A 27,310-nucleotide genomic window follows, 5' to 3' on the forward strand; every position below is an offset into this window, starting at 1 on the left:
TTTTAAAATGCATCACTCTTCTCATCCCCCCATGCCCCAATCCCTTAAAATACTCTAAGGCTCAGCTGAAGGCTGCCTCCCCTAATGGCTCCGATTTGGTGGCATTGCTGCCTTCTTTGAACCTCTTCTCTGCCAGGTTTATTCCTTTCACCTTGAGCAACATTGACCTGAGTACCTTTCCTGTTACCCTGTAGGTCCCTTGACAGCAAAGACTGTCTTTGGTATCTTTATTTGACTAACACAGAGCTGGGGTCCTTGTTGAGTGATATAAATGTGAGTCAGGTTCCTCTGCCACACTGAGACTGCCAAGCAGTGAAATTGTGAAGGGGACACTGGGTGTAAGCACAGCCAGCCAATGGTGAGATGGAGCTATATCAAATTTCAAGAGGTTCCTGGAAAATGACCTCTTGAAATGACCTGGAAAGCTGCTGAGACTCTAGAATCAGCAGATGGCTTCACACCTCAAAGCCAAAACATTATACACCTATTCATTAGCAAAAGCTAAGACCCTGTCAGTCCCGGAGGCTGTGTGGGGGATTCAGAATGATCTCTCGAGATCTGTGGGTTTCACTGAGGCGCAAGGCAGTGCACCAGCTTTCTTGAGTGATTACCTCCTTCTCCTGTTAAAGAACCTGTGGACTTGGGTGGAGGGACAGTAGGTGAGGGTTAGTCCTGAAAAACTTAGTTTAAAATTTGGATATTTTGTGGTTCATAGATCTTTTTGCATTTTGATTTTTTTTCCTTAAAGATTTTATTTATTTTTAGAGAGGGAAGGGAAGTGGGGAGAGAGAGAGAGAGAGAGAGAGAGAGAGAGAGAGAGAGAGAGAGAGAAGCATCAATGTGCGGTTGCTGGGGGCTGTGGCCTGCAACCCAGGCACGTACCCTGACTGGAATTGAACCTGCGACACTTTGGTTCACAGCCCGAGCTCAATCCACTGAGCTATGCCAGCCAGGGCTTGCATTTTGATTTTTAAAAATATCGCATGAAGATATTTATCCTGATTGCTGAGTTATTTTGGTGCCCTCCTGTCTTACTTCACCCTCGGCACAGCCCTGTTATCAGGTAGTGAGAGGAGGGGTCCATTCCTGGACCTGGAAAGCTAAGAGCCAATAGATTCGATAACAGGGCAGTAGGGAGACAGTGGGAGATCTTGGGCAAGGCAGTTTGGGATTACAAGTGTTTTAGGAATATGGCATCAGTCCAGAAAAAGCCCAGCCACTATTAATATAACTAGAATGGTTTGCGAGATATTGATGTGAACTGGCAGCCAAGGAGAGTGCACTGGAATGCACATGTGTGAACAACGACGACTTCACTGTTCTAGTCACGGGGCAGTAGACATCCTTGAGGGAGCACATGTACTGTGTGGGCATCGAATTCAAAATGACTGGGTAGAGCAACAAATCTGCATCGAATTTTGTGTTAAGCTTTAACATTCTCCCCCAGGAATTATTTGGATGATTCAGAAGGCCGCAGCTCTGGGCACCTGGTGATCGGCAGCTTCATCATGACAATGTGCCCGCTTGTGCATCATGTCTCGTGCAGAATTTTTCGATAACATTAATTCACCCAGGTGACTCAGCCCCGCTATAGCCCAGATTTGGTGCCCTGTGACTGCTGGCTTTTCCCAAAACTAAAATCACCTTTGAAAGAAAAGAGATTTCAGACTATCAATGAGATTCAGGAAAATATGATGAGACAGCTGATGGCAATTGGCAAAACTGTGTGAGGTCCCAAGGTAACTACTTTGAAGGGGACTGAGGTGTCATTGTCCTATGTACAGTGTTTCTTGTATCTTTTTCTTTTTAAGTTTTTATTTATTTATTTTTAGGCAGAAGGGAAGGGAGGGAGAAAGAGAGGGAGAGAGACATCAATGTGTGGTTGCCTCTCACGTGCCCCTCACTAGGGACCCGACCCACAACCCAGGCATGTGCCCTAAGTGGGAATCGAACCGACAACCCTTGGTTTGCAGGTAAGCACTCAGTCCACTGAGCCACACCGAGGCTTTTTTTTTTTAAGATTTTATTTATTTATTTTTAGACAGAAGGGAAGGGAGGGAGAGAAATTGTATGATTTTCCATAAATGTCTCTATCTTTCATATTACATGGCTGGATACCTTCTGGACAGACTGTATTCACCGGGCCCCAATGTGCAAGGTGAATGGGTGGGGAGGGAAGTCTGGAAACAAGATACTGGAATTTGTATACTAGGATCATGTGTTTCCAGTTTAGCAGCTAAAAAAGGAAAGAACTAGAGGTGTTAGGGTCAGGCTTTTTTTAAAGATAGATGTGTCTCAAATACATTTGGTGGTGAAAGTAAAGGGGCCCATTTAATGGAAAAGTTAACGCCTCTCACTCACTTAAAAAGTGCCTACTGTAAACCAGAGCAGGCATTGGCACACTTTTACTATAAATGGTCAGACAATAAAAATTTTAAGTGTTGTGGGCCAGCCTTTGTCCCAATTGCTTAATGCTGACATTTGTTGTGTGAAAGTAGAAATAGACAATATGTACATGAGTGAACATGGCCATGTTCCAATAAAACTTTATTTACAAAAACAGGCAGTGGGTCTAATTTGACCTGTGGCGGTTATAGTTTACTGACCCCTGCCCTAAGGCATTGCTATCTTCATGTTCAAGGCCACGTGGCCGTGAGTTTAATTAGTAAGTGGAAAGAAAGTGCAGTCAAGATGGAGGTGTAAACACAGCTCACCTCCTTGCACAACCACAGCAAAAATTACAACTACAAAACAACGATCACCCAGAACTGTCAGAGAGTCAAGCTATATGGAAGTCCAACCACCGAGGGATTAAAGAAGCCACGTTCATTCAGGTGGGCAGAGGGGGAGGGAGACATGGAGATGTGGAGTGGGCTGGTCCGACACACATGTGTGGTGGATAAAAACTAGGATATCTCAGGGGCAAGGGATCCCAGCCCCACACCAGATCACCCAGCCAGGGTTCCAGTGACAGGAAGATAAGTCATACCTTTTGGCTGTAAAAACCAGTAGGGGTTTGGGTGGTAGAAGAAACTGCTGGATTCTTAGGCATCTCCTCTTAAAGGGCCCACAGTGCACTTAGGACTTACTCAGACTCACTCCCTTTGGGCTTCAGCACTGGGGCAGCAGCTTGAAGAGCAACAGTGGTATATGGGGAGAAACTGAAGTGCCTGGCATCAGGGCAAGTGCCAGGGGACAGCTCCCTTCTGGACAAAACTCCAGAGGCCAGGAAGCAGCCATTGCTCCTTTTTACAGACCTCCCCCATGCAGAGCCACAGAGCTGCAGCACCATATCTGAGACTCCATCAACCTGGTTCACACGGGTTGCCCCACCCTGGCGATTACCTAAGGCTTCACCCCATCCAACCTGTGGGTGTGATTTTCTACATTAGGCCACGCTACTAAGACCGAGGTTCAAAGCAGCTCTACCTAATACATGGAAACAAACACAGGAGGCTGCCAAATGAAAAGACAAAGAAATATGGCCCAAATGAAAAAAACAGAACAAAATCCCAGAAAACCAACTAAAAGGTGCAGAGTTCAAAACACTGGTTACCAGGATGCTCAAAGAAATCACTGGGTACAGCAACAGCCTGAAAAAGACCCAGGCAGAAATGAAGGTTACACTAAGTGAAATGAAGAAAAATTTACAGGGAATCAACAGTTGAATGGATGAGGCCGAGAATCAAAGCAATGACTTGAAATGTAAGGAAGGAAAAGAAAACCATTCAGTCAGAACAGCAAGAAGAAAAAAGAATAAAAAAAAAAACGAGATTAGGGTAAAAAGCGTCTGGGACAAGCCAATTTCAAATGTATCAACATTCGAATCATAGGGATGCTAGGAGGAGAAGAGAAAGAGCAAGAAAGTGAAAACTTATTTGAAAAAATAATGAAAGAAAACTTCCCTAATTTGATGAAGGAAATAGACACACAAGTCCAGGGTGCAAAGAGAGTCCCAAGCAAGATGGATGCAAAGAGGACCATGCCAAGACACATAATTAAAATGCCAAAGGTTAAAGATAGAATTTTAAAAGCAGCAAGAGAAAAGGAGACAGTTACCTACAAAGAAGTTCCCATAAGACTATCATAGAGCTGATTTCTCAAAAGCAATCTTACAAGCAAGAAGGGGCTGAAAAGAAGTATTCAAAGTGATGAAAAGCAAGAACCTGTAACCTAGATTACTCTATCCAGCAAAGCTATCATTTAGAATGGAAGGGCAGATAAAGTGCTTCCCAGATAAGATAAAGCTAAAGTTCATCATCACCAAGCCATTATTATATTAAATGTTAAAGGGACTTATTTAAGAAAAAGCAGATCAAAACTATTAACATTAAAGTGGCAATAAACCCACAACTATCAACAACTGAATCTAAAAAACAAATGAAGCAAACAAGTAGAACAGAAACAGAATCATGGGGGTAGGGGGTATAAGGGGACTAAATGGTAATGGAGAAAAGTACAATAAAGATAAAAAAAAGCAGTATCATAGATATGGAGATCATTTGGATGGTTACCAGTTGAGAGGAGGAAGCGGGGAAAATGGCGGAAAGGTGCAGGGATTAAGAAGTACAAATTGGTAAGTACAGAATAGTCAGGTGGATGTTAAGAGTATAGGAAATGGAGCAGCCAAAGAACTTAATATGCATGACCCATGGACATGAACTAAGGTAGGGGGAATGCTGGAGGGAATGGGAGATGTTGGGTGGAGGGGGGCAAAGGGGGGAAATTGGGACAACTGTAATAGCATGACCAATATTTTTTTTTAAAAAAGAAAAAGAAAGCATAGAGGGTGTGCACTCACCATCCTAAGGCTTATGCCCAGAAGTGGCACACATCCCTCCCAATCATACCCCACTGGAGACAAGCTAGACCCATGTCCACACCTGACCACCAGGGGGTCTGGGAATACAGTCCAGCCTGGAGCCAGGGAACAAGGGGGAGATTTCAGTGGTCCATGAACAGGCTTTGCCGCAGATTCCTTTAGGGGCAGTTTCAGGACCTTCATGGAGGGTATGTTCACGTACTCAAAGGAAATTTCTTTTTTTTTTAAGACTTTATTTATTTATTTTTAGAGAGGGAAGGGGGAGAGAGAGAGAGAGAAACATCAATGTGTGGTTGCTGGGGGCCATGGCCTGCAACCCAGGCATGTGCCCTGGCTGGGAATCGAACCTGTGATGCTTTGGTTCGAAGCCCGCGCTCAATCCACTGAGCTATGCCATCCAGGGCTCAAAAGAAATTTCATTGATTCCTTCAACATGAGTGAATCTGTTTGGGATGGAAAAGAAAATGGCAAAGGTAGAAGGAATGATAGAATCAGGAAATCACTATTTTCCATCCATTAATGTAATAAGTAATTGGGGCAAAGATTATCAATGGATGACACTGGATTAAAGTTTGTTGAGGAGTAAGATGTGGCCTCAAAATCTCTCTCCATAAATTACTTGTTGATGACAAAAGAAAAAAAAACACCTTTACAATGGAAAGATCTGGCAATCACAGCCTTGACCAAATGACCAAGCTTGGTATCACCAAAAATGGGGGGACATTTATGCCCCTTGAACTGGAGGACTGGGAAGTGTCCCATATCACCTCTGTAACAGTCTTTTTGACCTGAATCTAATCATGAGGAAAACTCAGGAAAATCCAGATCTTTGCAGGACAGTCTACATGACAATTGGCTTTGCACCTTCATAAACCCCAAATGCTGTGATAGGAAAGTCGGATCCTCCTACATTAAAGGATGCCAACAAGACATGATAACCAAACATAAGGTATGATCCTGGCTATATCCTGAATTGAAAAAAAAGCCCAGCTCTAAATATATTTTTTTTCAATTTCATTTTGTCAGAGAAATTTGAATATGTCCTGTATATTAGATAATGTAGCAATTGTTAAATTTTTTAGGTATGATTATGGAACTATAGTTACGTAGGATAAAGCCCTTGCTTTTAGGAGATGTAGTAGGGGTGAAGTTTCATGTTTCAGCAAAAATGAAAAGTACACATATTTCTATATAATATATACATATTTGTATATAGACTAATAAAGCAAATGTGGCAAATGTTTAAAAACTGGTAAATCTAGGGAAAGGGTATATGGGTCTTCATTATACTATCTCTTTCTACTTTTCAACAGTTTGACATTTTTTTTTTAATTGAGGGAGAGTAACATCAATGTGTGGCTGCCTCTTGCACGCCCCCTACTGGGGGCCTGGTCTGCAACCCAGGCATGTGCCCTGACTGGGAATTGAACTGGTGACCCTTCAGATTGCAGGCCTACACTCAATCCAGTGAGCTACACCAGCCAGGGCAGTTTGACATTTTTTACAATAGTTTTTGGCCAAGCATAGTGCCCTAAAAAATACAAAACCAAAAAGGTTTTGTAAATAAATGTTATCATCAATTTTTTCTTCAATGTAACTAGAAACTCTTCATTATTTCTCTTTACCCTCAGAGAAAAACACATAAGCTTTATATGTAACTTTTAGATTAAAATGTTTTCCAGAGGATGTTAAACTTTATTATAAAACCCTAAGGGGAACACATTAAAAAACTATTAGAACTAATCAAAGAGTTCAGCTAGGTTGTGGGATAAATGTCAACATACAAAAATCAACTATATTTTTACATATTAGCAATGAACAATCTGGAAATGAAATTAAGAAAACAATTCCATCAAAAATAATTATATGGGAATAAATTTAAGAAAGCACAAGACTTGTACACTGAAAACTACAAAACACTGAAAAAATGAAAAAAGAGATAAATACACGGAGAGACGTCCCATGTTCATGGATCAGAAGACTGAATATTGTTAAAATGGCAGTATTCCCCAAATTTACCTACAAGGCAATTCCTGTCGAAATCTCAGCTGGCCTTTTTGAAAAAAGGCTCTAAAATTCATATGGAAATGCAAGGCAGTCAGAAGTGCCAAAATAATCTTGACAAAGAACAGCTCCGACTGGTGTGGCTGGTCACTGGGTCAGGACACACGCCAGGTTTGTGGGTTTGTTCTGAGTCAGGGTGTGCATGGGAGGCAACTGATCGATATTTCTCTCACCCACAGATGTTTCTCTCCCTCACTTCCTCCATCCCATCCCCTCTGGATAAAAATACATCAATAAACTATTTTAAAAAAGAAAAAGAACAACAAATTTGGAGGACTTACACTTCCTGATTTCAAAACTTACCGCAAAGCTAATTAAGACAGTATAGTAAACGGCATAAAGGCAGCCGTAGGTCAGTGGGGTAGAATGGAGAGTTCATAAATAAACCTTTGCATTTACAATCAATTGATTATTTGTCCTTCAAGTGTTTTTATTACTTAGAAAAGAATGAAAATAAATGATCTATTGTGCATTTTTCCATTTCTGGCAGAGTACAGCTTTGTATGTATTTTTCAATTGTGGTAGAATAGAAATAACAGAAAATTCACTATTTTAAGTATATTCATTGTTGTGCAACCATCATCACTATTTATCTCCAGAACTTTTTCAACATCTCAAACTGAAACTCTGTATTAATAAACACTCCCACTTTTAATGACTTTTTCATTTGTGTAAGTTGATTAGTTTTCAAATTTGCCGCCTCATATCTCAATGACTTTCGTCCATTGCTTGGTGTTGATACCTTTATTTTCCTAAAATTTTAGAGCACAGTCATTTTGTATTCTGCATCCAATACTTTCAGTATGCAAAGTAATTGGTTTGCAATCATCTCTTATGTATAGTGGTTTATTTTCTTGTATTTTGTAATTTGGGATTGTGAGATCGTATTCGAGTGGCTTTATCTCCTGACACCTCTGCAGTCACAGTTGAATGGGCATTGCCTAAAAGAGAATGTGTTTGCTTTTGCTAGACCCCAGGGGGCGCTATCCACCGAAGACGACTTTGTTATAATCTTGGTTTCCCAGGCTTTGATGGTAGCATAGATCTGAACTCTTAAGACATGTGTCTTGTGGTTTAAAATTCTTCTAGAAAAAAATATTCTTATGTAAGACTGTTCCCTGCTCCCCACCCCCTCCCCAACCTAGAGCTAATACTTTAACAAATTTCCTTGTGTCAGGTAGGATCCGCACGCCCCCGCCCCCGCCGCAGCCCTTTCACGGAAGGTACAGACCTTTGAATGTCTCATCCATATGTGGGAATGTTCTTGTTCTATGTCTTGTCAAGGCCATGACTCTCGTCTCACACCTAGCTGTTACCACCTAAGGTTCTTACTTGTTTCTTTGACCATTTCTTCTTTTGAACGACAAACCTAATGAAGCACCCACATTACAGGATTGTTGTAAACTTAATATTTGTAAAGTACCTAGAGCAGGGTCTGGTATATAGTAACCAGCCAGTAAACATTAGCTATTAGTGGTAGCCATCATTTTTACCAACTGGCAAATGACCTTAGGGAGGCAGTGGCTCCAGTGCCCTTTGTTGTTCGTACTTGGGATTCCCTTTCTGTAAACTCAGCTATTTATCGAATGTTTGCTATACTTCAAGAATTCCCAGGGCTAAGCCCTGGCTGGTACAGCCCAGCATATTGCGCGCTGGCCTGCAAACCAATGATGGCCCAGTCAGGGCACATGCCTGGATTGTGAGCCAGGCCCCCAGTAGAGGGCGTGCAAGAGGCAACCACATATTGAAGTTTCTCTCCCTTTCTTTCTCCTTCCCTTCCCCCGTCTAAAAATATAATGTCTAAAAAAAAAAAAAGGAATTCCCAGGGCTTTAAAGAGTATCAAATCACTTACACTGATGGAAAGAAAAGTTCAAATATTTTTGCAGTACTTAAAAAGACTTATGAACACAACAGGTTGCAAAACTCAGCTTAACTTGGTTCTTGATAGATGAAAGCATGGATATTAATGATTTGGTCATTCTATTGGTGTTTGCTTGCCATATATATGATAATGTATGTAAAGTCTTAGTAATTTTTAAGGCACTTTTGGTTAAATAGCTCAAGAACTCTGGAATGATACAAATTTTGGTTAAAAGTACAGAATGAAAAAAGTACATCAATGAAACTATATATATGTATCTGAATCTTGCAAAAGTGAGGAATTTTGTACACCTAAATGCCTCTTTTTTCCCCAGTGTTTAGTGCGATTGGAAAAAAGGTTTCTTAAAAATGTGGTTTGAATATTTGTCTCTTAAGAAAACTTGTAATAAAATAAAATATGATTTAAAAAATGTACTACTACACATATAAGCAATAGCTTACCTGGGGTAAAATTGGTTAGTTGGTTCTACCTTATTTGTCCTCACGGAGAAAAATGTGATGACAAAGGATAAATACACGGGTAAGGGGTAACAAATTCAAGTCACTCACTGTTCACCTTCATAATTAAAAGTGGCTCAAGCCCTGACTGGTGTAGCCCAGTGGGCTGGGTGTCGTGCCGCAAACCAAAAGGCTGCCAGTTTGATTCCCGGTCAGGACACGTGCCTGGGTGGCATCCAGGTCCCTGGTTGGGGGCGTGCAAGAGGCGACTGATAGATGTTACTCATGCATGTCAATACTTCTCTCCTTCTCTTTCTCTCTCCCTCCCCCTCTATAAAAATAAATGTTTTTTAAAAAGTGGCTCAAATTAAAAGCATTAGCTCTATGTGTCTTCACAGGAAAGGACCATCCACATATATCAAACGGAAAAGGCAAGGTGCAGGACAGTGTACATATGTTATCATTCCTATAAAAATATAAGCTTGATTATGCAGAGCACCTCTGGAATGATTCACAGAACCTGAAACAGTGGTTTGTGCCTCAAGGGAGGATGATTTCCCTTACACCATGCCTCTGTTGTGCCATAGGACTATATTGTCAACACACACACAAAAGCCAACACAGTTTTTAAAAGGAACTCAAAATATTGTCTTTTTAAAAGTTTTTATTTATTTTTAGAGAGAGAGGAGGGAGGAGAGGGAGAAAAACATCAATGTGTGGTTGCCTCTTGCATGCCCCCCACTGGGGACCTGGTCTGCAACCTAGGCATGTGCCCTGACTGGGAATTGAACCAGCAACTGCAAGCCCGCACTCAACCCACTGAGCCACACCAGCCAGGGTAATATTGTCTTTCTAGGTTTTTCTTCTCAAGGACAAGCATTCCCACAAACTTGAAGGTAAAGCTGTTCGAAGCATGACATGACTGCTGCAGTTAAAACTGGATAGTCGGCACTGAGCAGAAAATCAGTGTTGACATCAAAATAAAAGGTGAAATAAACCCATCTTTCTTCAGTTAGAGATCTTTGGTATTTCCCTGCAAGTAGGAGACTGACCACTGGGTCAGAGACCTTTGACGTTGGCTACCTACCTTAAACACTGTAGTAACAAGGTCCACTTGTTAAAAATTCTGCCTACATCAACCTGAAAACATAATTTATCACTTCTTTCCAAGTATCTGGGCATTGTTCACTCAGTGATAAAAGTCACTTAAAAGTACAGAGGAAAATATTACCACTTAATGTGTTTGATTCTCAATATATTTTAAGCCTGGGAGAGGAAACACTAGATGTCAAATTCAGTAAGAAACAACATGTTAAACAGTCTCTTCAATTCAGTGATTTCTAAAATGGAAAACAAGATTCAACAGCATCTAACTCATTAACTGGAATTTTTTTTCCCTTTTATAGTACATCATTAAAAACATTAAGATAAAAGCATACTCAAGAATGGAACACAAAATATGAATGAATTCTGGAGTTAAGATGGGAGTGGGGCAGACTCTGACGTACCTGGGTGGACGGGGACACCCGGGCTCAGGATGGAGGGGCAGGGAGCAGACGGAGCCCTGCAACCAGAGCCGTTCTCTTCCATCTCATCGGCCACGAAACAAAACCCTGGTGCTGTGCTGTCGAGAGTATGGCCCGGCACAGGCCCTGAGTAGTGTGAAGAGAGGGAGCTACACAGTGCGGGCCGGCTGACAACCCTGTCCCCCTTACCCTCAAACATACAGCTCCTTCCCCTCCCATAATTCCTCGTGAAACGCTGAGGATAGCCCTGGCTGGTTATGCCTCAGCCACTTTGCTAGTCTAGGGAGAGGAAAAAAGGAGCCAGCGGAGAAAAGTAAGAATGATTTAGTAATAAAGCTGTGGGGAGAAAACATTATTAATTTCATTTTTGACATGTCTGAGATGTCTGTAAGGTACCCAAGTGGACATTTCTAATAGGCACAGAGTGGAAAAATCAGGGTATACAGGTAAGAGATTGGGGTTATTCTCTTACAATCACTGAGGCCGTGAGGAGGGTAGATGTCACAGGTGTCCCACAGTGGATCTCAACCTCGGCTGCACCAAACCAAACCAAACCAAACCAAACCAAACCCACAGCACGAAACCGATGCCGGGCCTTGCCTCTAGAGATTCTGATTTAATTGGTTTGGGATGTAGCCCAAGCACTGGGATTTCTGAAACCTCTCCACGCAATTCTACCAAGTAGCAGAGTCGAGAACCCTGGGCTTTGGAGTGGGAACAGAACCCAGGATTGACCCCTGCCCAGGGAACACACAAGTGTGACGATTAAGCAGGAGGAAGAGACTGTTAGGGAGAGCTGTGGTCCCCAAAGTGGAGAAAACAGTGGTGTCACAGAAGCCAAGGAAAGACTGCTTACGGAAGGAGGGGTGGAGAGTCAGACTTCAGAGAAGACTCTAGGAGAGTCCATTTCCCAACATGGCGTCTAGATGGTACTGGGGCATAGTAGGACACAGGTAGCTCCCAAAGCTACCTTAATTTCAAAACTCATGCAAAGTGCAGCTGACCAGAACCCTAACTTAATGTCCATACTGACTCCACTGGCTGTAGAAACACCACATTTGTGCAATTATTGACAATTTAAATGGAATAGGACACATGATCCTTGGTTACCTGAGCAGCTCCCAGTAGGAACAGGTCAGTATATTTTCTCTACCATTTATCTGTGAACAACTTTAGTTTCAAAGTGTTACATGTGCAATTCATAATGCTTTCCTATAAATGATGAAAACTAGTTTTCTTAAGCAATGGTATTAAACAAGGTTTCCTTATAAGTAATTCTTACACTTGGCAGGTATTCAAAAGTTTGTTGAGTGAATAAACTATTATGTATATTTATATTTGGATGAGTTAGAACAGTCAACTCTCCACGCCCCCACCGCTGCCCATGTCAGAAAAAGAAAATCCATCCATTTTGCTAAACCAAGAAAAGATAGGGAGAAGGACATGCCTTCTAAAAACCCAAAAGCAGTGTGGCTTTACCGAGCCTCCTGAGGCTCGGTACTCTGTAGTCAGGCAGTCCGGTGTCAGGTCTTAGTTACACCACCAACTTGGGAGTTCTTCCTAAGCTGGGAGCACCTTGGGGCTGCCAGGGGCAGGAAGCAGACCGGAAGAGGGAGGGAGCAAGGCCCCTCAGCAGTCCGCTTGTTCAAGGCAGTCCCCTTTTGTTTACTATCCTGGAGTTTGAGTTCACATGAAAACAGGGCTCCTTGCTTTTAACAAGTTTGAAAACCACTAGATTAGGCTCTCCAGTTTAGAAAGACTTTCAAATTGTATGTATTTAAATCACAGTGTCTTTGATATCAGTTAAGTTTTCAATATGTTTTTGGCAAGCTAAAGTTCCTGGGAAGACTTTTTTTTTTTTAAAGAATTCATCCATTTATTTAGAGAAAGAGGAAGGTAGGGAGAAAGAGTGGGAGGGAAACATCAATCAGTTGCCCCTCACACATGCCCCAGCTGGGATGGGCTCACAACCCAGGCATGTGCCTCAGCCTCGGATCAACCCGGTGACCTTCTGCTGCGGGAGGACGCCCAACCCACTGAGCCACACTGGCCAGGGCTCTCAGAAGATATTTAAAAAGCATATCTAATTTCCTCAAAGATCTAAGTGGGAATATAAATAGGAAATGTCTAAAAACTTTGCAAATTCAGTATAGACAAGCTGTACTGAAGAGAAAACAAAGAAAAAAAAGGAACTGAAATAAACAGATGACACATCTTTTTCAAATGTCACATTTAATGTTTTCACCACTGTACTTCAAATCTACATTGTACAAAGTGACCAGTAAGTGTGCCACGGTAACTGACCAACCTCTGAGATTGTACCTTTCACACCAGTGTCTTCTTGGGCTCTTTTGATACTAAACACGTTTCTCATTCAAGTGAATTGAAATGCTTCAGTTGGGTTGATTCTCAGGAGCCTCATAAAAAAAAAACAAAGATATTGCACCATCTTTGTTTAGTAATGTTTGTTTCTTTCACAGCAAATAATTACTTCATTGAAGTTAAAACTTCCAAACATAACTTATTAATAGTCTTCAAATTCAGCTCAGATCACTCAAGATGAAAATACTCTCTGCTAAATACAGATAACTTACAATAACTTTAACAGTTAACTGTCCATAACACACACCAAGGTTTTTTCCTAAACCAATTTTAAGACGATCCATTAGTATTCCTTGTACAGGTGAAAAACGATCTTCAATTTTCTTGTCTTTTTATTTTTAATATAAAAGTTGGAAGGGACATTCAAGTTTCAAGTCTCCACACTGAACTTAAAAAAAAAAAATAGTCATCATCAGCATGTGGAGGTAAACAAGCCAAGTTGTGTAACTCCAGGAGGTAGAGGCCTTCGATTTGTGTTCGTATATACATATGCACAGAAGGGTTCAGTGTTCCAACAGAAGAAAGAGTTTGTCAAAAAGTAATAAGTTATTTACTACTGTGACATTTCAAGACTCCCACAGCTTTGCCTAAGGACACAAACACATTTGACATAATTCCCTATGTGCCTTTTTTTTGTGGCTTTAAATTTTTTTAAAATTTGTTTTTGTCTTTTATTTATTTATTTTTATTGTCCAGTGCAGGAAAAGTCTCACAAAATTTCACAGACCTAAAATGTGCAAGCTAGTTCTCTCTCTATACAGCAATGTTGGGATTCTTTTGAAATTAGCCCAGAAATGAATTATTTACACACATGAAAGATGCATGCTTGGGGGTTCTTTTATGTAAGAAAGAGCAGAAAAACTTCTAATAAAAATAGATTAAATATATATATATATTTATACTGGGTAAGGAAAACAGAAGTTTAGTCTCTCCTAGTCACAAACTCATTCTCTCTACCCACAACATTGGATTTGAGACAGCACACATCACCGTCACGGCTCTAATGAGAAGCTAATTATAGGGCTTGATCATTAGGTGGCATGCCCCTCCCCCCAGTGCAGCCACGATCCGCTCACGTGGCTCCATGATTGGTCGCAGGCAAGGTTTCTAGATTCTTTCATTTTAGAAAACCCATAATTTTCAGGAATGGCTCAAATATCAAAAGGTATGACTGTCTTCTGTGTGTGTGTGTGTATGTGTGTGAACAATCTCACTTCATTTTAAAAAAGAAAAACAAAACAAAAGAAAAACACAAAACCCCAAACTCCCAAATTTGGTTCAATTCTCTTTTGTTCTGAGGTGAGCCATAACAGCTGCACTAAATTCATAAAACATGTGCAACTCTGGGTAAAATATTTTTCTTCTAAAAGCACAACCACTTTACAAGATTAAAAGTCTAGTAACATTTCTAAATATTATTCATATCATACAAGTAGTGGTTGTTAATTTAAAACTTCATTAGTAAAATTACAGTACAAGCATGATTAACCTCCAGAATTGCAAATCCCAGACTCCAGTGGAAAGCTACATTACATCTTCAGTAGTACATTATCGTCCACCGTCACTCCCACACCAGAGGAGATGGGGGCATCTCGGACGGCTGAGCAACAGTGGAACTGGAAGAAAATGGAGACACGGTGAGAACGCTGGTGACATCACCAAGGGCAAAGGGCAACTCCCAGCTGCCTGTTTTCCTTTCTTCCTTTAAAAAAATTGTGAAGTCCAGTTGCGGACTTTCATTTCTGTTTCTTTTAACTTCTCTCAAGTTGCATTTGTTCCAAATTGTTTAAGGATCTACAGTGTTAGTGAGATGACATGGTACAGTGCCTAAGAAATACACGGCCTTGAAAACCACATGTCACTTACTAGGTGTGTGACACAGCAAACTCCTTCACCTCTCCTCTTTTGGGAAGGGGTGACGCTATTGTGATGAATAAACGAGATAATGCATGTGCAATGCTTCCACAGTGCCTATTTCATAATATAAAGTAAATGGCAGCTATTGTAAATAATAATACTTAGAATGAATCAGAAAAAATAATCCCGAAGGATGCAGAATTATCCATTTAAGAGTAGCCTCTGAAAATACAGTGGTATTTACTGAGAACCTATTTTGAATGAGCCTCATAAACTCTACCAAGTATTAATTGAAGAGTAATGGATAATCATTTGGCATTTGTTACCCATAGATTTGTTTTATCAGCTATTTCACATGCCTGTCTAACGCTGCCAACTAGATTATAAACATGAGGGAGTGTGTGTTACCACTTTGCTCCCCTGGGGCCCAGTATAATGAGTAACTTGCACCTGGAAAGATATTAAAACTACTTGATTGACTGGGTCACTGACTCTTAGGGGAAAAAATTAAAACATGGTAATTTTAAACCACAGATAAGTAAAAATACCACTTAATCCCTTATTTTACTGATATATCCAGAGAATAAATGAAAGTCACCCTGATTTAAGAATTCTTAACAAAAAATCTTGACTTTGGTTAACTTAAATACCACACTAAGGCCAATGAAAGCAGAGGTGAGGGGACGGGAAAGAGAAGCCGGGAGAAGAGGGGGGAAGAGAGGGAAAGGCAGTGGGGAAGGAAGGAGCAAGGGCACGGCCTCTCAGACCCACATCCACCCTTCTCTGTCCTGCTCTGTGATCCCGGAGCCAGACCCTGCTGGCACATCTCCTTTGCCACCCGGCTTGCCGCTAGCCTTTGTAGACAGAGGGCGCTGGGAAGGCACTGCAAGGCCATAGCATTAGGAAGCAGCTGCCCTTCCTGGTTCTGGTGTGCCTTTTTTTTTCCCCCCTAATGTGAAAGACCCAGCTTTGGTCTACCCACACATTCTGGCAAGTTTCTCTGCAACCCAGCAGTCTCTTCGATGGACAAGTTCTGTCCCCACTTTTGGAAGTTTCTGCACCACCCTCAAGGGGGCGAGTCTCTGACAACCACATCATCCCCAAAGAGGTCCACCCAAGGGGCCTCCTGTAAGTTCTTCATTTCTTCCTTGTTCATTCTCTTTCCTTAGTTAATGCTTCTGGTTATTAAATTTTACTGGGTGTGGTTTCCTTCTAGTGTCTGAACCTTGACTGATACAAGGAGTGAGGGAAAAAGAGACTGAGAAGGAAAGGACAAACAGAATGAGGCTTGCTAGGTTCCAAAGCAGGCTTATAGCTCTTTAAGCCTTAAGCCCACGGGACAAACTGGCAGTCTACCTATAAAAAACGATTTTCTTGCCTGCACTTATTATGGCGGTGGTGGGGGTGGTAGTGGGAGCCCCGACGGACATGTCTTAACTCCAGGACAGTGGCTGCACTGTTGCTGCGGGAGGACCCCCACGTACATGATCAGGCGGCACAATGATCATCTGGGAAAAGGCTGCCCAAGTGGCCGCACCGAATTGGCTGCAGTGTAAAAACTAAGGCTTCCGTTTTAATATGCCTTGGACTAAAGCCAAAGTTCATAACAGAAACTTTCTGTTGGACCTTTTATCTATGTTACCTAATCTATTTTTTTTTTTAGACTCAAGCCCCGTTGTAGGGCTTGCCTTCTTTTAGATTTTTATTTTATTTATTTATTTAGAGAGGGAAGGGGAGAGAGAGAGAGAGAGAGAGAGAGAGACATCAATGTGCGGTTGCTGGGGGTTAGGGCCTGCAACCCAGGCATGTACCCTGGCTGGGAATCGAACCTGGGACACTTTGGTTCCCAGCCCGTGCTCCATCCACTGAGCTACGCCAGCCAGGTATGTTACCTAATCTAAATAAAAACAGAACTATGCTGAGTAACAAAATCACAATGGCATCCTTTTAATTCCAACAAGGAAGTCAGAATTACATACATATAGTTACCTAATAAAGCTCTTAAAAGCAGCAGACTGAGGGTTGATGCAGAGAGGCACTCTGTTTCCTTTCTGCTGTTCCAGAATGAACTGGTGAATAATTTCTGTGGAGAAAACAAACATCACATAAGGCACGCCAGTTTGCAGGCCTGGGAGCAGTGGGTTCTCAGCTAACACTAGCCGGCATCAGAGCAGCTTTTCCTACTGGCTTATTAAATCAGACGCACGCCATCTATCAGGCAGAATCCAGAGGGACTTTCCCGAAACTAAAGTGACAGTTGCTGCTCAACACGGGCAAAAACCCCAAAGTGGAATCACACAGGGTGGAAGTCCCATCAGTGGGAGAGCAAAACGGTCCATAAACTGAGAGTGACTCCACAGGGTTTGCATTATAAGTGAACTTGTCTAAATTACTGGTAATTACTGCCTTTTTGAAAATCTGTTCAAAAACCATGATGTTTAGGTACACTGTTTGGGGGCTGGTTACTTTGGGGACTAGTCTCTCTCTTAAAATGCCCTAGAGCACACACTCAAATCATTCAGAATTTTGGATGTCCAAAAAACTTCCACCCTGCCCCACCCCATAGGAGATCGTATTAGGAAATTTTACGAGTCTAGCAGAAATTTCCTTCTCTTGTCATCATCCATGGAATGATTCCCTCAGTGGGTATTTATCTTTTTAAAAACTTTGCATGTTATACTAAAAAGTCCAATGTATTTCATTCAATGAAATAAATTGCACTGAGTGAATACATATTAAATATACAGAGTTACAGTCATTAAATAAATGAACTTTGAAAACGAGAAAAAAAAAAGATTCATTCCTTTTTTTCCAGCCCCCGGATGGAACATCAAACCAGCATTTTTGTAACACACACAGCTTTCTTGGCACACAAACCCTGGACAACAGGGCCACACACAAGGTTGTGAAATAAACCTACAGAGTAGCTTTGGTCACCATCCAGGTCCCAGCTTTTCACGGCCACCTGATAAGAAGTATTACTAGTGATCTCGCCAGGCTGAAGGTCAAAAAAGACACTCACCTTTAACCTGTCGAACAGAACTGAGGTTCTTCTCAAAAGTGTCATCAAATTTGGGGTTGGTGACGGGCTCAAAGTCACTGGTATAAACTCTTCCAGTCGAGGTGGAAAAGCAACATTTACACATACACGTGTGGTATCGTAGTCGCCCTTCATCTAGGTAGGGGTGGGCTAAGGCATCCTTAGCGGATATTCTTTTGGACTGCAATCAAATTCAGAGACCAGCACATCAACACCACAGATAAACATGACTGTCTACACAGGATCTTTATAAGACACAGTAACTGCTTATATTTTACGGTATATCCTGTGTTAAGAGGGATAACTGAATTCAGAGGTAGGTAAAGCAGCAGTTGAGAGAATATGAGGTGACTTTCTGCTAAGATCCTGAAAAGTTCCTACGGTGCAATAAATGTATGCAGGGTCAAAAATGACAAATCATGACATTTAAATACGTAATGCTTTGAAGGGGATAAGTTTGCATTTTAAATAACAGTTATATTTTCTAAACATGCCTCAGCCTTTAGAAGAGATGTGATCACAGTGGCAATTTTACAAAGCTGCTCGGAACTTATTCTCTTAAAGCACCAAATCAACTAGGGCAAAGGCCCATCTGAAAGCTGTTGGAGTCAGGCAGCAGATAACGGTCTGAACGCCAGGTTCTCCTACCCATCTCAGTCTGAGTATCAGCAGCCTGTGGTTTTCTGACACTTGGGATCAGAATACTTAATATATTCAGTTTTCAGGTTGACAGCTGAGCTTGGTGGACATATAAGTACCACCGAGAGAAGTGAATTTTAAAGGATTTAAGGATGGATTCAATAGTAGAGAGCAGAAAAACTGAGACTCCGCCTCACTTCCAATATGATCAAATGCTTCACATAACATGATTAAAAAAAAAACAAACAAACCATTTTGCATTCAAACCAACAAACTCAACAAATAAAACCCCAATCATCCTGACTGATTATACAAAATGTTAACTATTTCCCATAAACTTGGATTCCCCCCAAACATTTTCATCTCCAACATTTTCCTGTGCTGACGTTAAAAGGTGTCTTGGCCTTTCAGGATGTGGCAGTCGCAAAGGAAAGCTGCCGTCCGCCCGCCCCGAACAGGCAATGTAAACTCGACAACTTTGGTTTTGTTCCCATTGCTTTTGTATTTGGTGACCCAAAGTCTGATTAACTTAGCAAGGGAACTTTTCCTTTTTTTTCTAAATGAGTCCAGATACTTCTGGAGGTTGCACTGGGATGAAGGTCTACTGTCAAAACGTCTCCAGAAGAAACTATCTGGCCAACAGTACACCTCGCTGGGGACTGGGCTCCTCCATGCCGAGTGTCTCTGGCAGTCTCCCATGTGGGACTGAGCTTTCTGGCTTTTGTTCACTAAGTCTGGTTCTTGGCCAACTCTATTTCTGTTTCCGACTTAACACAGTTCATCGTGTCCACACTGGTGGAAGCAGTGACTGAATCTGGGTTTTAATTTTGTCATCTGACCATTAAGTCATTTCTGTCAGGTGGCAGATGTCAGAAACTGGGGCCCCGTGAGTTGCTACTAGCAGCTGGAATCTGACTTTCCTGTTGATCTTTTGTTTGTTTCTCTGTCTGTGTGTCTGAGGACTCTGATATTTCCTGAAATTTGAGAATGCAAGGTTGAAAAGATTTTGGTGTTTTCCCAACCACTGATAGCATGCTCTGCATTGGGAAGATCTCTGTGCACTAGTCAGAGGCCTTCCGAAGGGTCTTACCTAAGAGAAGCCTGTGAACAGAAAGCATCTCAAATCCCTGGCATGCAGTGATCACCTTTCATTTCTCTAACCAACTTAGTCTACTTAGGACTTCTGAAACAAGGTCAAAGAAAGGAGACAGTCATTTTGTAAAGGGTACGGACACCAAAAGGATAAAAAAACTGTCCTGCTACATTGAGAAATAAATCACACACTTAATCTGATTTTCAGTCATGGCGTTCTTTTGAAGGACCTAATGGTGCTTAATTATGCCCTACACATCTTAAGTGCATATTGTATGTACCTCGTTCCTTTAAGCCGATCAACATTTGTAGCAGATATGGACAGTTGTTTCTATCCTAGATTCTGCTGCTTTATCATAGTTGGCTCTTCTAGTTTTGATAGAATTGATAAAAATTTCCATTTTATAAATATAAAATACTCCTAAGTAAACAAATTAATACACTTCTGAAGGGAGTTAATATATCATATTATGATATCTCTTAAAATGGAGTAAACTCCCATTCCAATTGGCTTTTAGAAAGAATATTAACACATTGAAGACAACAAGAAATGAAAAGATTGTTTAAAAACATTATTCTCCCTTGCATATTAAATATGTTAGCTCTTAGAAAAATTTTCTTTCTAAAGTTGTAACTTGAAGATTAAAAAAGCTTTACCTGTGAGTTAAAATAATACCCTAAGTACTAGGTTACAAAGTATGAAGCAAAATATGTAACTGTGTAAGATAAAGAGGTCATGTGATATTTCTACGCAAAATGACTCTTCAAATAAATCTAAGTTAATACTTACAAAAATTTGAAAACATCTCTGTTTTTGGGAGGGGACTTGGGAGACTGGGTGAAAAAGGTGAAGGGACTGAGGAGTACAGATGGACAGTTACCAAATAGTCACAGGGATGTCAAATACAGCATAGGAGATACTGTCAATAATATAACAAATGTGTGATGCCAGGTGGGTACTGGAAATATCAGGGGGAACACTTTGTAAAGTATATGATTATGACTGTTGAACTACTATGCTGTACAACGGAAATTAATGCAAAATAATACTGAATGTAAACTATAATAGAAAAAAATGGCATATGCAAAAATAAACTGTTTCCTTCCTGACTATATTGCCATGTACAAATAACAGTATGCAGAATATTCTAGTTTATACAACTTTTGGGTTAATTTCTCTCAAAAAGCCTAATCATTTTGAATTTGCTTTTTTTTCCTGCTGGTTTTGCTGGTTAGATAAACTAATAGTCTAAGATTGTGGAATTTCAAAATTATGTGTTCAACTAAATTAGATGAATGGTAATAGCTAATTTCTTTCTAAAAAGAAATTAGTTTTTAGAATATTACACATCATAAGGACTTAATGTATCAACTTAAATTTTAATCTTTTGATTCTCAGTTAACATTAAGACTACTAATATTAATTTAATACTTGGTCTTTGCATACTTTAATATACCTGGGCTCTTCATTAATTCATTATAGAGTAGCTAATGGCTAAAAAAGTGTGCAAGTATATATCTTGGGGTTCAACTACACATATTTTAAAACAAATTTAAAAAATGTTTATTGATTTTACAGAGAGAGGGATGGGGGGAGGGAGAGAAGAGAAAGAGACAGAGACAGAGAGAAAGAGAAAGAGAAAGAGAGAGACAGAAACATCCATCGGACGCCTTGCATATGCGCCCTGACCAGGGATTGAAATGGCCACCTCGGCATGTGCCCTGACTGGGAATTGAAACCCCAACCTTTTGGTGTAGGGATGACTCTCCAACCGAGCCACACCAGCCAGGGCTACACACACATATTTTTTTAAAGAATGTAAAATACTTTGTGTGGTAGGAAGATGTGTATGCAAGATAATAGGTGTGATTTTGTCAAGGGGAAAACGTGAATAATTTTTCTAAATTCCTAATAATTATTGTTATGCTTTAAAAATAATGCTTGTAACTACTGCCTTTAGATAGATTAAGGTCTCTGGAGATTTGTTTAATGTCTTTAAAAAGAGATTTTATTTATTTTTAGAGAGAGGGAAAGGGAGGGAGAAAAAGAGCGAGAGAAACATCATTTGGTTGCCTCTCGCATGCCCCTAGCCACGGACCTGGCCTGCAACCCAGGGCTGTGCTCTGACTGGGAATTGAACGGGGGACCAGTTTTGGTTTGCAGGACGATGCTCAACCCACTGAGCCATACCAGTCAGGGCTAATGTCTTTACTATTTTGAGGTAACAGTTGATTACGCTTTATACATTTATTGTTATAACCCATTCTCTCCAATATTGTTGATATTATTATAATAAAAGAACCAGGGACCTTTAATCTTACCATTCTTTGATAGACAATTGCTGCTTTTTTCTTATATTTGCCTAAACACACTCTCCTGCTACAAGCAAAAGATCAGGAATTGAGTATTCCTTAAGAAATATCATGAGGACCTCAGTAAAGGACTGTTATCAGATGGTATTCCTGACCATTGTCTTCACGGCATAAATTAATGAGTATAATACATCATCACCACAGAGAGCCACTTCTTAGATTGAACCAAGTAACTGAGTCAGGATTTCCGGAATGTTTCAGTCCAGCAGCAGACACGTGGCAATAGACTGTTTAACCCAAGATCAACAAAATAAGAATTAATTAATTACTGCAGTCTAAATAGACTAAATAAACTGATTTAATTATGGTTACTATTCTATTGCTAACCCTCAATTTAACAGGTTAAAACATTCTTTTAAAATGGTAATCATAAACTAATACAGCATTAAGCCAATTTAAAAATAATAATTCTGTTAAAAAATTACATTTATTGGTTGGCCTTATTCTAAAAGATGATGATAAAAACAGTTAAATATGTAGTGTGCCTTAACTAAATTCCTCTATTATTTTTTTTAATGACTAAGTAGTTATTTACTTAGGTTCAATAAGAATCTGTTCCCTTTACCAGATACATCTTACCTCCTTCTTACAGATATATCTGACTTGTAAATATGACACCACGTTTCATTAAATTAGGTGTGGCAATCCCAGTACTAAGGAATAAGGACTACATTTCCATGCAGAACTGATGTCCAAAGGCCTCCCAGGATAACGTGCGTGGTATCTGCTCTGTGACGGAGGACCTTCTGGCTGTAAGGCTGTAAAGACTACGAGCTCCTGTTAACAGACATGGCGTCTCTGAGAAAGGGGACATCTTACAGACAGAAGTACTGCAGGAAAAACCCAGTACAGGTGAATTACGGGTACATGGTTCTTCGTTCTTAATGGAAATAGAACTAATAAAGAGACTAAGATATTTCTGACACATAAAAGTGAATTCCTGCCTCAGGGCCTTTACAAAATCCTCTATGGGCAGACTGAATTACCTCTGAAGCTTGAAGTTCATGTGGCTCTAGTTTTGCTAACCATACAAAAGGTCTTTATGTATTAATCAACATCTCCTGATAGCTATGTAGATAAACTTGCCAAATAAAACAAAATACCAAACTGCTAAATGATGCTAAATCACTATCATTGAGTAAGTTATGTGGCTGGCACTGTTCTTAATGGCAGGAACTTGACCACAAGGAGGGACTGTGGAATTGAGAATTGCCACTTTGTCTTGCTTCTGTATAACTAAGCACCTCACATAACAAAGTAAATAAAAAACAGAAAAACAAAAAAAACACCACACCAAACAAATAAAGATCTACTATGCACCCTGAAATGTAACAAAAATAATAACTTTGTCGCTCTGATTGATTCTGGTCACCGCAAATAATAAACCTTGACTGTTTCTCACAAACATGGACTCCCTAACAAAACATTTTTATCCCTAATTTTTGTTATGCTGATGTGCAGATAGTTCTGACCTTTGTGGATCTGATACTCATGTGAGATAGTTGCTGCTTTCTCATCACAAACAGACCAATGAAAATGTAGTAACTGTTGACTTTGTGGGTCTTTTCCCCCTTTAAATACCCACTGTTTTTGTATTTGGTGACTTTCTTGTACTGTCGGCAAGTAAAATTTTCTTTTCTAAATGCTTCCAATTTGACTTCTTGTCAAGAGGGTGGCGTAGGCAGACATGGCTCACCTCTTCGCACAACCACATCAAAATTACAACCAAAATAGAGAACAACCATCACTCAGAACCAGCAGAAATCAAGTTGAATGGAAGTGTGACAACTACAGAATTAAAGAAACCACATCCATCCAGACTGGTAGGAGGGGTGGAGACACAGAGAGGCTGGTCCCTCACCCATGTGTGCTAGGTAAGAATTCAGGAAGGATTATCTTGGGAGTGAGGAGTCCCAGGCCCATACCAGGCCCCCAGCCCAGGGTGGTAAGTCCCCACAACTTCTGGCTGCAAAAACCAGTGGGGACTGACTTGGTGGAAGAAAATGCTGGAGTCCCAAGCAGTACTTCTTAAAGAACCCGCACAAGGATTCACCTACTCAGACTCATTCCCTCTAAGCTTCAGCACCAGGGGTAGCAGCTTGAAAGTTACTAGTGGTATACAGGGGGAGACAAGTGCCTAGCATCAAGGCAAGCAGAGGCCATTGTCCCTTTTCTAAACACTCCCCCAAAGAGCTGGCAAGTTGGTGCCATACCTGAGACTCTATCAACCTGGCTAACACTGACCCACCTTGGAGATCCCCAGAGACTCTGTGCCACCCAACTTATGGGCCCACCCAAGCTGCTTTTCTATATGGATGGCTTGTCTTGGCTCATGCTTCAAAACTTCCTAAATCTTCTCAAACAAGTAACAGCCAGCCTCAGCAAGCCCTCAGGCCCCCATGCCTCTTATGAAGTGGTCCCAGGCCTGGCACTAGCCCAGCAGTTAGCCTTGACAGCTTGGCTTTGCCTGGGAATCTCCAAGCCCAGCATAAGTGGCAGCCATCTCAAATTGATTTATAGCTCAGCATGGTGGCTTCAAGCAAAACACAGGTAGGGGCTGTCTTTGGCCTACACAACCCAAGGACCTCCAGGGTGAGCGCACCCACTGCACAGCTACAGATGTCAGAGCACTACCACCCCACTGAGCACCTGCACAGCTGATCCCCCATGCAGAGCAGAGGTTGGTGATAAGTGGTCACAGCCAATCCTTGCAACTGACTGGCCTGGGTAAACCTTCCCATTGACCTGCCAACAGCAGTCAAGGCTCAACTACAAGAGGAGGGTGTACTTAGCCCACACAAAGGGTGCACCTCAAGTACCCAGGTAGGGTGATAGGGGAGGCTGTGCCACTAAATCCCACAGGACACCTACGACATTAGGCCATACTACCAAGATGGGAAGTCAAAGTAGCTCTACCTAATACATAGAAACAAACACAGGTAGTCAGCCAAAATGAGGAGACAAAGAAACATGGACCAGATGAAAGGACAGATCAAAACTCCAGAAAAAAAATCTAAACAAAATGGAGATAAGGAATCTACTAGATGCAGAGTTCAAAACACTGGTTAATAGGATGCTCAGGGAACTTAGTGAGGACCTCAGCAACATAAAAAAGATCCAGTCATAAACAAATGATACACTAATTGAAATAAAGAACAATTTATAGGGAATCAACAGCAGAGTGGATGAAGATGAGAATCAAATCAATGACATGGAACATAAGGAAGCAAAAACAACCAATCAGAGAAACAAGAAGAAATAAGAACCCAAAACAATGAAGATAGTATAAGCAACCTCTGGGACAACTTCAAAAGGTCCAACATTTGAATCATAGGGGTGCCAGAAGGAGAAGAGAAAAAGCAAGAAACTGGAAATCGATTTGAAAAAGTAATGAAAGAAAACTTCCCTAAATTGGTAAAGGAAATAGATACACAGGTCCAGGAAGCACAGAGTCCCAAACAAGATGGGTGCAAAGAGCCCACTCCAAGACACATCATAATTAAAATGTCAAAGGTTAGAGATAAGGAGAGAATGCTAAAAGCAGCAAGCGAAAAGCAGTTAGTTACTTACAGGGGAGTTCCCATAAGACTGCCAGCTGATTTCTCAAAAGAAACTTTACAGGTTACGAGAAATATTCAAAGTCATAAAAAGCAAGGACCTATCACCAAGATTGCTCTACTCAGCAAAGCTATCAGTTAGAATCAAAGCACATAAAGAGCTTCCCAGGCAAGGAAAAACTAAAGGAGTTCATCATCATCAAAACATTATTATTATATAAAATGCTAAAGGGACTTATTTAAGAAAAAGAATAAAATCAAAACCATGCACAATAAAATTCTATCAACAAATGAATCTGAAAAACAAACTAAGCAAACAAGAACAGGGACAGAATCATGGATACAGACAGTATTTTGATGGTTGCAGATGGAAGGGAAAGTGTGGTGGAATGGGTGAGGAGGTGAGAGGATTAAGAAGTACAAATAGGTAGTTACAGAATAGCCATGGGGATGTAAAGTACAGTGTAGGAAATGGAGCAGCCAAAGAACTTATATGTACGACCCGTGGACATGAACAATGGTGGGGGAAATTGTCTGAGGGAGTAGGGGGTCCTGGGTGGAGAGGGGCAAAGGGGGAAAAATCAGGACAACTGTAATAGCATAATCAATAAAATATAATAAAAAATGCTTCAATTTTTTAGTCTTTTTTGACAATAGTTATTGGCAGAGATGTAAGTAATAAATATTGTTTGGATGAATGAATAAATGAAGAGCAGAACTGAGTCAAAAGAGTCAAGTCCAAAAGCCCAAAAATGGCATTTGGAAAAACTACCGTGATAACAAGTTAAAGAGTAAACATTTCCTTACGCGGTATAATGGGCAGATTTTTTCAAATAATGTTAATATTTTTTTCCTTGATTTAACTTGGTGTCAAACTCCTTCTACAAATAGAAATAAATAAGGATGGCACAGTTTTCTCCTTATCTCTCTTCACCTCAGCTCTTATGTGTTAATGATCAAACTTTTGTGTGATGAGTGAGCATGATATCCATGAAACTGGAAATTTATCTTTTGAAAAATCATTATATACATTGTTCATCTCTTGATATTTTTCTTATAACAAATGTATTTTAAATTACAAAATATAAAAATAAACACTACTTACTGGATCAAAGACCAACATCCTGCAAAGGAGATGAACAGCTTCATGTGTAGCCTGGCTAGACAGGGTATAAAGTACAGGAAGAGATGGCTGTGAAAAAATAAAGAATTCAAATATGTAAATGAGTATAAGTAGATTCGAGTATAGCTAATTTATGACATGGTAAATACCCAGATCAAAAAATGTATGCATATAAGTCAAAACTCAAAGGGAGCGAATATTTCCCTCATTAACCAGTCTTTAAAAACAACAATAGTCATAGATTTCCAGCAGCATTTTTTTTTGCATGATTATGAATTGGAGGTTAAAGCTATGGAAAATGAAAGCTAATCCTGTAAATATGGAGCTCCCATTAGCCTTGTACTGTAAATGCTCTGGCAAGAAAGAAAGACCAAACATTCCTAGGAGTGGGAGAAAAAGGATTTAATTCCTTGGCTACATGCAAAGTTAAGCCTGTAAACTGCAAAAAGCAAGCATGTGAACTCTGTCTTATGGCAACATTACCACAAAGCTGCTAAAACACCAGTCCTAAAGGA

The 27,310-nt window shown here is 40.6% G+C and overlaps 1 protein-coding gene across 2 annotated transcripts in view; it reads right to left on the reverse strand.

Moving 5' to 3' along the window:
- Positions 1 to 12,945: 12,945 nt before the first annotated feature.
- Positions 12,946 to 27,310, reverse strand: part of NLK (nemo like kinase) — a 155,527-nt gene continuing 141,162 nt past the window's right edge. For both annotated transcript variants that reach the window (XM_045837109.1, XM_045837108.1), the window contains 4 exons: positions 26,778 to 26,864; positions 17,994 to 18,192; positions 16,961 to 17,054; positions 12,946 to 14,730 (listed from right to left, as the gene is read on the reverse strand). In XM_045837109.1, the coding sequence (XP_045693065.1) occupies positions 14,676 to 14,730; positions 16,961 to 17,054; positions 17,994 to 18,192; positions 26,778 to 26,864 (435 nt within the window). In that variant the 3' untranslated portion in view covers positions 12,946 to 14,675. The remainder of the gene's footprint in view (positions 14,731 to 16,960; positions 17,055 to 17,993; positions 18,193 to 26,777; positions 26,865 to 27,310) is intronic.

The sequence above is a fragment of the Phyllostomus hastatus genome, unplaced genomic scaffold (assembly GCF_019186645.2).
Source record: "Phyllostomus hastatus isolate PE091 unplaced genomic scaffold, TTU_PhHast_1.1 phas_contig_210, whole genome shotgun sequence".
NCBI classification, from domain to species: domain Eukaryota; kingdom Metazoa; phylum Chordata; class Mammalia; order Chiroptera; family Phyllostomidae; genus Phyllostomus; species Phyllostomus hastatus.